The 11,128-nt window shown below is 33.0% G+C and overlaps 1 protein-coding gene across 1 annotated transcript; it reads left to right on the forward strand.

Annotated features, from left to right (window-relative positions):
• Positions 1-242: 242 nt before the first annotated feature.
• LOC130449348 (uncharacterized) lies at positions 243-11,128 on the forward strand. The gene is made up of 4 exons (XM_056787116.1): positions 243-540; positions 3,171-3,340; positions 7,975-8,082; positions 11,033-11,128. The coding sequence occupies exons 1-4, from the start codon at positions 411-413 to the stop codon at positions 11,081-11,083; spliced, it is 459 nt and encodes a 152-aa protein (XP_056643094.1). The 5' UTR covers positions 243-410; the 3' UTR covers positions 11,084-11,128.

Below are 11,128 nucleotides of genomic sequence, written 5' to 3' on the forward strand. Positions count from 1 at the left end.
TCATCATTATCTCTCTCAAAGTCGTTGATTTCTTGATCATTAATTTTGTCTTCTGCATCCAAATTTTCTAAGCATCATTTAAAACAACGAAAATCGAGCACAAACATAATCTTCTGGTGGAATTGTCAAGGATATTATCGTTTCTTAATGAACATGCAATATTTTAAATTGATCCATTGTTGTATAATGAGGTGAATCAAGTTCAAATATTTCTATAAATAGATCAAAATATATTAAAAACTGTATAGTGATCAAATAAATCGTGTAACCGTAATAAAGTTTCATTTGTCATTGTGCTATTGAAAAAAAAATAGGAGAATACGGCTATTTATTTAGCTCTCGAACTAATCCAGCTGATATCAGAGTTTGCACTAGCGCTTTAATATAATTAAAAATATTCCAATATTTAAATGTTTATCATCTGGATTTTCATTTTAGTCAACAGTTTCTATGCCACAACCAATTCGTCCAAAATGTCTGTTGATGGAATTTATAAGCGTATCGGTCAGGAACGCAGCAGGGAGTTTCTAATAAATGAAGGTACGTTCAGCAATTTTTCAAAAAAAGAACGGTTAATACACCCATATTAATGTCACGTATTGATATTCCTCGAAATAGGATCTAAAATAACTAAATTTTGTATTAACCCCTCAATTATTATTACTAATTGAAGCTTTAACTTGGTTCGCTAGAAAAAGGAGTGAAGTTATTGAAAAATCAATAAGAGAATAAGATTATTCACTTCTCTTTCTTATGGTATCCATAATTGAATCACTTCTCACCATTTTATTTAATCTCTAGTGATATGAATTATTTCTTCTGTGGTTCTTATTCCTGTAAAATTTTTGATATTGTGAAGCCGAAATTATCTTTTCGCTCAATCGCTTTCTTCCCTCTATCTTCTTTATCATGAGTTGAGCAAACGGTACCTCCCGCTTCGTATCCCAAATATGCTGTTTCTTAACGTTTTATCGTGTCGAGCATTTCAGTTTTCTTCCTATTCTCCTCAGAATTTCTTCGCTGGTTATTCCTGCCATCTATAATACATCCACACCTCAAATACTTCCAATCTGTTCAAGGTGTTAACTTTCAGTGTCCCCCCCTCCATACCGTAAAATAGCACGGACTAAACGTAGAATTTTGTGAATCTTATTCTGAGGTTGAAGTCAAAATCACAGCTTCTGAACACATTTTTGAATTTCGTGAATGAGCTCCTTGCTTTTTCTATCCTGCCTGCACTCGATCCCTACATCTGATGACCATCCTCCACATAAACAAGTTCCCAGATATTTAAATTTGATACCCGTTAAATCTTTTCGCTATTGTATGGTAGTTTTGCATTCTGGAACTGATCTAATTTGCCGGTAATTATTAGGAATTGTTGTTATTGATTCCCATAAGCCGACTATGTATTCCAACTATATACATGAGCCTTTGAAGGTCATGTTGTCTGTTATCAGAACTGTCTCATCGGCTTATCGTATAATGTTGATGCCCAATTGTCAATCATCGAGAACTTCTTGAAAAATGTTCTCCAGATAAAGGTTAAACAGGAGCGGGGAGAGGACACATCCCCGCCTAATACCTCTAAGGATATTCTGAGCCTTTTTAAGTTCGTTATCTACTCTAACTGAAGCTGATTGGTGCCAATACAAGTTTTTAGCGTATCTATGATCTACGTCAAGTTGCTTCAGTATTTGAACGAGTTTATGGTGTTGCACTATGTCACAAGCTGTCAATATATAGTCTATTTGGTTTCTAATTATGCATACGGGCCAGTTACTGAGGTAGTCCAAACCAGTTAGTTAGTTATTAGGACCGATTGATTCATCATCATTAATAATCAGTAATTTCTTGGTTCATCCACTTTTAGGGCCAGCTTCCCATCCCTTAACCGAAAGAGTGCCATTCCATTCACTGGTTCCTCTAACCAAGGCTTTATACCATTGAAATGGGGATTTTCTCACAACGGCAATCACTCAGTCGTCAGAGCCACATTAGTGATCTAACATGGGGTGCCTGTTAATTAATTACCCAACTAATTACCACTCATGAAGGTGAGGTTGACATTTGAGAAGAAGAGGCTTTTTGAGATGCATCCTATCCCTTACCCCTCGATTATTTACTACTTTTGAATAAATATCTTACCTACACACTAATTCGTAACGTCTTCTATCATAGATGTAGAGTTAATAATGTTTCCTTTTCATTAGGTTTTATCATTCTTTTTTACCCAACTCCAGAGAAGTCCTCTTTGTTCCAGGTTGTTCACTATTTCCGTAATCCATTTCCTTCTGGGTCTGCCTCTCTTGTTGTTCAATTTTTTGCATTGGCGTCTAATTGTGTTTCTCTTATTTTATCTAATCTCTTCATCTCATACTTCTTCATACATCAGCATTGGCAGTTGTACTGATTCGTAGATTAGCTACATCATCATTAATTCTTAGATCTGGTCTTACCATTGCCTCTAGATACTCTTGTATATACATAGTTGTTTATTTTGGTTTGGTTGATATTGTTTTATAGCTCTTCTTCTGTGTGAGCTTAAGTGCGTGCGTGTGTCTTCATCCATTTCGTCCATGATTAGAAAGAAGAATATCAGGCTTTAAACGCCTCCTTCTCTCAATCCTTTATCTTTTCGCTAACTCGTAGCCCATTCTTATTTATCTTATATATCTTCTCAACTATGTTTATTAATTGTTTACTTGCTTACATAAATCTCATTATCTACGTTTCTTCTGTTTTCTGTTATGTATCTCAAATGTTGAGCTCATTTATTGGAGTAAATGCTGCCTCTTTATGAGTTAATATGTTGTCCACCTCATGTCTCAGGTTATCTCCAATTATACGTTCAAAGAGCTTCTATGTTTTATAATTTTTGCAACATATAACTTCCTGTTTTGAGGATGCGTGCTATCATTACGATTTTCAACTTTTGTGTGGTTGCTTGTTTATTATATGATGCTAGTGATATTCTGTGAAATAATTTTACAGAATTCCGGGTACTTTTCCCATTTTTAAGTTTTTCTATCGTCTTTATTACATGTCTGGTACTAGCTCTTATCGTATTGTGTTTGCTTCTGTTATACCTCCTCCTCTTCTTGCTTGTTCTTCGTATTGAGGTAACCTAGTTATTTGATGAATTCTTACAATTATTCAACATTCAATAGGTTTGTCACCCGAGGAAGCAGACTACACAATAGCACTGGGTCTGGAACTAGAGTTTAAAGTAAGCAGTAACAAAATTACAAGAACAATTAGAGCTGGAAAAATTCATGAAGTTGACGATTTTGTCCTTGGACAACCATGTCAGGAAGTTATAGCAAGACAAAATTTTACGGTAAGACGGAATATTTATGAAAATTATAGTTTAAATATTCCAAAATAAATTCCATACCAAAATTTTCCTAAGGATATAAATAAAAACTAAACTGACGATGCAAGGTCCGGACTAAATGCTGATAGGAGTTCAACCTTACCAAATTCTTCGATCTTATTCTGAGTAACCAACCAAATGAAAGTACATCAAACTTTCCGCTCTTTGCGACGGATTCTGATAATTGTATTTTGTCTAATCACTGATTCTCTATGTTGTTGTTGTTGAGATGGATGCATCGTTAATCGCAACTAACAATGCGTCTAATAGAACAATCATCTGTTTACACATTTCTAGTCGACGTTTAGCTTACAGGTGAACGACCTGAGCACGAACGATCTTCCAGCGTCAAATCTCCACTATGAAAACGATCAAACTAACACGGTGCCAATGCCGTTCGCTGCTATTAACTTTTGTTTTCAATAATGTTTTAAATATACACTAATTTCTTATTATTCGCACTATGCACTATTATTTATAGCGTATTGCGTCATCAATAAACAAAGAGAGAATGATTGAAAAAACGAATTTAGTACAGGAAAACTAGGGGATTTTGAGCTAAAACCTCAAACTAAATTAGGTGATTTTGATTTACAGATTCTTGGAGGTTTTGGGATACTGAATAAGTCCAGCAACTCTTAATAAAATTACGGTTATGAATTTTCAAAATTTTGGTACCTGAAACTCAAAAAAATTTTGAAGCGCGAATAACTCGAAAACTATGAGGATTTTCAAAAAAAAAATTATTACAAAAAATGTAGAGTACAAAATTCTCTACAAAAAAAATACTCCAGGTATTTGTTCCTAACCTCAAAATGTTCACCTTAAATGGGTTTATTCACTCAAAAATATTTTGAATCGTGAATAACTCGAGAACTGCGTAGAATTTGAAAAAAAGTACCTAAACTAAAACTGTACAGCACAAAATTCTCTACAGATTGGTCCGTAAGGATTTTTTCCTAATTTGAAAATTTCTCCCGTAAAATTGGTTCATGTATTGAAAAACATATTGAATTGCGACAACTATGAGGTTTTCGACAGAAACTGCCATGACAAAAAATGTGGAGTATAACATTCTGTACAAAATAGGTTTCAATTTTTTTCTAACCTCAAAATTTACATTATAAAATAGGTTTCAACATTATTACAATATTTTGAATTGCGAATAACTCGAAAACTATGAAGAATTCTAAAAAAAAATTACCGTAATAAAAAATGTATACTATAAAATTCTCGACAAAAAATATCCCCGGTATTTGTTCCTAACATTTTTACTTTAAAATGGGTTCATACACTAAGGAATATTTTGAATAGTGAATAACTCGAAAACTACGTAGAATTCGAAAGAAGTGCTGGAGCTAAAACTGTACAGTACAAAATTCTCTACAGATTGGTTTGTAAGTATTTTTGCTAACCTCAAAATTTTCCAATAGCTCCAGCGAAAAAATAACTATATTTTTTGCTGATATCTTTTTCCGAATTCCTCTTAGTTTTTGAGTTATTTGCGTTCCAAATTTTTTTGAGTTACAAGTTCCAAAATTTGGAAAACCCGTCATTTTTTTAAGAGTTACTATGCTTATTTAGTAACGGAAAACCTCCGAGAATCTAGAAAATCAGAAGCGCCCAATTTAATTTCGAGTTTCATCCTATTTTACCTGTACTAATTACAGACTAGTTGTAACAAATTGCGACATGCTTGAATTGAGGCAATTTTTTTCTTAGGCATTTCAGTTAAATGATACAGGACTACTGATAGTCATATTATTATTTTAATGATGATACTAATTAGAAATTATAAAAATGAGGTGATTCGTTGTTCCATTGAAAAATTAAAAAGAAATTTAGAATATCAAGTGAGAAAAATTGTCTTAATATCAAGAATCGTATAAATTTCTTTAACTCTAAAACAAAACGAGAAAATAATATTATAAATACATTAACATCATACCTCTGTTCATCATTTTCTTATCTTGATGTTTTAGTACAGTAAGCCTGCAAAGTTATAAGTATATTACAGCTGCAAAGATTGATATTACTTTGCCGACCAATTTGCTATTGAATCTCTGTTTGTAGAAGGTTGTTTCGCGTAGAATTGAATTCTTATAGCCTGTAGCTTTATACGCATTAATTTTGAATTTATTAATACCTGCTTGTGCAATATTTTCACAACGGTTAGGAACATCAATAATGAAAAGAATTTGGGGTCGGAAAGACCATATTTTTCAGTATTATATACATTTAATATTCTTTTGGACCTTACTTCAAGCATATAATATCATGACATAAAACTATTCGTTGATAATCAAATTATTTCATTATAGTATTATTTACAATCTGAGAAAGTACGTTCACTACCGAATCTTAAATAAATTTCGATAGGAATCAAAATTAGTAAATATAATACCCGGCATTTTCCTTATAGTTTGCGATAGGTTATATTTGGTTTGGATTGTATCATTGTTTGGGTTGAAGATTTAATATGATGAGACTATTGAATTTTAGTCTACCAAATGATTTACAATATATTAATACATATATTACTAGATATTATCTAGTTCAATTTCACTTTCGCCATTATCTGGCAAATTAATAATAAGTTTTTCAACGGGCTCTAAACTATTACATCACTAAATAAGTCGTGTGACTGACACACAGATGGCGCTGTCATTGTCAAATTCATATGATGCTCATGAGGTGCCAGTTTCAAAAGACTATGTGTGAAATTTCATAACATTTCGATTAGTCAGAAAAATATTACAGCCATTTAAGTGAAGCTAGTTATTTTCAAAACAAGGGATTCAAATCATTTCGTTTATTGAATTATCATTGCTTCTTGATGAGAAAAAGTACTGTATAAATTCAGCAATGACTTAGAAAGTGTTATCCGGACTCTGCACAATCGAAAAAAACATTTGTTATTGGTTTGCTGATGATGGTGGACGTTCTGGTCGTCCAATTGAGGTGGTTACTATAGAAAACGTCAAAAAAGTCCACAAATTCGTTATATCTAATCGTAAATTGTAATTGCGTGAGATAGCTGAGGACGTGTTAATATTAAAAGGCAGTGTGTTTACAATTATGCATGAACATTTCACTATGAGAAAGCTTTTTTCAAAGTGGGTGCTGCGCTTACTCAGAGTTGATCAAAAATAACAACGTGTTGATGATTCAGAGCGGTGTTTGGCCATGTCTACACGTAATAAATCAGATTTTTTACATCGATATATGACATAGATGAAACAATCATCATCTGAGTGGTTTGCTGCCGATGAACAACGGCCGAAGCGTCTAAAGGTACAATAGTCAGCTGAGAAGGTTACGGCTTCAGTATTTTAGGATGCGCAAAGAATATTGCTCATCGGCCATCTCTAAAAGGGAAAGACAATCAATAGCGAATACTACATAGAGTTGTTGGATCGTTTTAAAGCAAAAATCAAGGAAAACGGCCTCAAATGTCGAAGAAAAAACCACGGTTGCATCAAGACAATGCATCGATTCACAAGTTGATAGTTGAATTGAACAAATTAAACTTCGAATTGCTTTCTCATCTACCGTATTGCTACCAATTGCTGAAATTGAAGCCTATTTTTAGGCGAAAGACAAATCCCAATACAAACGCGGCATCAATAAGTTAAAGAATCGATTTTTGGGAAAAAATGTGTTTTTCTTATTTACTCACGTGATGTAATATTTATATTTGTGGACATAGATCTATATGAGCTCTCAATTATTGTTCTCCAGTGTCAACAGCTATATTTTTAACTTCTGTCTTCATCAACTCGATGACACAATTGCTTATCGTTGCGACCACGTACATTAGACTTTTTTTAAACCATATCAACACAAACGGTTTCTTTTGAACAATCATAACTTCTTCGTTATAACTTACGTTCGCACAAAAATTCAGTTATTCTTTCACATTTATCAGACAGAGCTTCACTATATTTTCAACCATCAATCCATCCTTTACTGGGTGTATCATGGGTGTCGTACCAAGTCTCATCTAGGTTTTCCTATCTAGCTGTATTCATATTCTTTTCCGAGTTTTTGTCAGCCCCGTAACTCATTATATAACTTGCTTTCCATCTATTTATCCTCTTGTATAAAAATCCTGAATGACGTAGAGTAAGCAACTAAGTTTTAGTGGAATAATTGATCTCACCATCAGTGTCATGGAACAGTTTCCGTGAAAATGATAATAAATTTGGCATTTTTTCTTTTGTATACATTACATTAAGATTACAACGAACTAAGTCTTCTTGGGAAAAATCAGTGCCCTTTGGTACACCACTGTGTTTTCGTGTTTTTTAGAAACTATAGAATCATTTTCAAATTTCCAAACTGTGCTTTTAGGGATGCTCGTTAAAGCTGAAGTCTCTTTCAAGAAAAATATTTTTCGTGGCTTTGCTCTACTAATTTCAAGTAAACATTTTTAACTATTACTGCAACGGTAATCAATTGAGCTGTTTGGAAGACATTTCAAAAGACACAGCCGAAAGAACTGACGCAGACAAAGACGTGAAAGATTCTGCATGTCTATTTAATCTAGCAATAAAGCATATTCTTTCTTTCTATCTAAACTCCTAATATTATTACAGAGTATACCCTCCCTTAACGGAAATACTTTCATACTGTCCACGAAACGTTCGGATGGATCCGAAGGATGGTCTAGATACCATTATTTCAAAGAGGATGGCTTAGACGTAGTGAGTATACATTCCTATATTCCATGTGGTGTTCAATAGTGAACAAAAGTTTATAAATGTGTCCACCCACCTCCTCCAAATCTAAAACTAGAAATATCTTATCACGTCATATTTTTTTCTCCAGTCAAATTACTCTTAGTTTAATATTCATCAATTTTTACAGAAAGTTCAATGTCAAATTTGATTGAAATATCGATTAGAAAGTGCAAATATAATTCTGATCGTTATTGTTATATTTATGAACAGTTGGTACTAACGTAGATTCTTTGAACAATGAAAATTTATATTTTTGCGAATCAAAAACGAGGTTGCCACATTTGTTTTGTGAAATTTGTAATGATGTTACCAAGATGGACTTCCTTAGGTAACATATACTTTTAATTTGAGTCACCAATGTTAAAGAAAATGAGTTTGTGTTACTAAAAACAGTAGATTACAATAAAAGAAATGCACTAAAAATACTTAATTAACTCTTGATCTTCTTAAGTATCCTTTCCAACCCTAACCTCAACATCGACATGATAATGCAGTCTTTCTTCATACTCTTAGCTAATACCTTGCTCTGATTAACAGTTTCTATTTCCAGGTCTCTATAGAGGTCACTATTGCAAATGTACCAAGAGGCATTTGCCTTGTTTCCCATTGAGTTGTTCTGGAATCTTTCTTATTAAGTATCTGCTTAGAAAGCATAAGCTTATACTATAGTTCCTTCAAATTAGTACCTTTTTTATATTTTTCTTTTTAACAAGCAATATCCATCAAAGTTTGGCATCTAAGTTGATGCCAGAATATTTTGTTGTCTTTAAGTTTGGAATCAGTTTATTATTTATTCTAACTGGAATATGATCTATCTTTTTGTTTGTAAAGTTTAAGTTTCCATTTTTTTATCTGTCATAGAAACGATGGGCATCTATTTGTATCTTTTGGTTTCTTAATTTGAAATATCACATTCATATAGTATAGGACAGGTCCTCGAACACTTCCTTGTGGTACTCCAGCCTTGCTTTCATTAAGATCCTAATAGACTGTCTTTCCGATATGTATTGATGCAGGATATCTGAATATTGTCTTGGAAGGAGAAGTTGGAGCTGATGTATTAAGCATTGGTAACAAATCTCAAAAAAAGTGATAGATCGAAAAAGATATTAGCACAAATGAATATGTTTTGATCTATCTACAAATAAAACTGGGATTTATGAAAAACCTTTTGGCCCAAAAACCCGTAAATATATAAGAGATGCTCGGTATTAAAATCTCTTATATGTCAATGAAGAAGCTGCTTGGAAGACATACAAACAAATTGTTGAAGAGACTTGGGAAAAAAATTATAAATATGTTGTGGTTAACGTAATTAGAAAATAGGAGCGAATATATTATTTGAAATTCATTACCTCCACTAATATTTGAATTTTTTTCTGAGAACATTGAAAGTTTAAGTGATAACTAAGTGGAGTGTAAGTATCAATGTAAAAGGATTTTTTTAGAACATTACCAGAGATTTTGGGATAAAAATATATTATGGGTTTATTGTTGAACGATAATAGGAAAAACTAACACCAAAATTGATCATTTTAAATTAATTTGTTATTGTTTATACTGAGTTAACCAAGTTTTATAAGTAATTAATTAGTTGTAACACCAAATATGACATCTTTCTTGTTATGTATTAAAACTATGTGAACTAATGTATTATCAATTAAATATTTTTCAAATATAAGTTAAAGTGGTGACTTCAATGCTTATTTACATGTAAATATGTATTCAAAATACTCGAACATTGAATCTGACCAAATATACTTAACAATAACCAAGAACAAGCATGGACTAATTACGATGACTGTCACATAAGTACCTGGTCCAACCTTGAGATGGCGGTAGTTGCTTGAACAATGTATAGATAGTGATCGTTTTCAATGAATTATTAAACATGGAAAAAATTGGTTATCGATATGTGATAAAATACTTTTATTTGAAAAGCCTTAGTCCAACCAATATGAACACTGAACTAGATTCTACTATATGTGAGACGTCTGCTTCGTTATTAACAGTAAAATATCTGGTAGCGGAGTTTAAACGAGGCCGTACGACCTGCGAAGACCAGTATCGAAGAGGTCGACCAAATGAGGTGACGAAATAATGAAGAAAATCCACAAACCAGTACTGGATGGTAGTCGACTGAAAGTGCGGGAGCTAGCAGACATTTCAAAAAGTGCGGGACATCGCATATTAACTAAAAGTGTGGACATGAGAAAGCTGTGCTCAAAATGAGTGCCGTGTTTGCTCACGATTAAACAAAAACAGAGTTTTGAAGATGTTTCCATCGAGTGTTTTGCAATGTTTCATTGAAATAAAGCCGTATTTTTGTACCTTTTCAAAACCATTGGTGAAACGTGTGTCCATTATTTCACACCTGAAAGAAAAATCGAAATAATCGACTGAAAATGGAGAACCGGTTCCAAAGAAGGCAAAGATCCTTCCATCTGCAGGCAAGGTCATGCGAGGCGCATGAGATAATTTTCATCAACGGCGAGTATCATGCGAACTCATTGCAAAATTTGAGTGGAGAAATCAAGCTAAAACAGCGGCATTTGACTAAAAAGAAAGTGTTGTTTTAACAAGACAATACACCAGCTCACTTATCCGTTATTGCAATGGCCAAATTCATTGAACTTAAGTTTGAATTGCTACCTCATGCACCCTCTCTACCAGATTTAGCCCCCTCGTATTATTTTCTGTTCGCACACTTTAAAAATGAGCTTGACGATTCTTATGAAAAAGGCGTCGAACTTATTGAACATCGCTGGAAAAAGTGTATGGAGCTAATAGTAGATTAAGTTGAAACGTAAAAATATTTCTTTCCAAAATTTTTATGTTGTCTTTGTTAGGCTAAGTACTTCTGGGACTATCCTCGTATGCATAAAAGTTTGACGATCTTTTTTTATATTTGCAGCTACACAAAGCCAATCACGGAGAAGCGTGGATGTACTTCAAGAGGTTATAATAATAAATATTATAATTACTTAATAAATATACACTGAAACACTAA

Source organism: Diorhabda sublineata, chromosome 10, assembly GCF_026230105.1.
Source record: "Diorhabda sublineata isolate icDioSubl1.1 chromosome 10, icDioSubl1.1, whole genome shotgun sequence".
In the NCBI taxonomy this organism is placed as follows: domain Eukaryota; kingdom Metazoa; phylum Arthropoda; class Insecta; order Coleoptera; family Chrysomelidae; genus Diorhabda; species Diorhabda sublineata.

Coding starts and splice junctions, on each gene's coding strand:
- LOC130449348 (XM_056787116.1), top strand. CDS start 411: ATGTTTATCATCTGGATTTTCATTTTAGTCAACAGTTTCTATGCCACA. Junction 541..3,170: donor GGAGTTTCTAATAAATGAAG/GTACGTTCAGCA, acceptor AACATTCAATAG/GTTTGTCACCCGAGGAAGCA. Junction 3,341..7,974: donor TAGCAAGACAAAATTTTACG/GTAAGACGGAAT, acceptor ATATTATTACAG/AGTATACCCTCCCTTAACGG.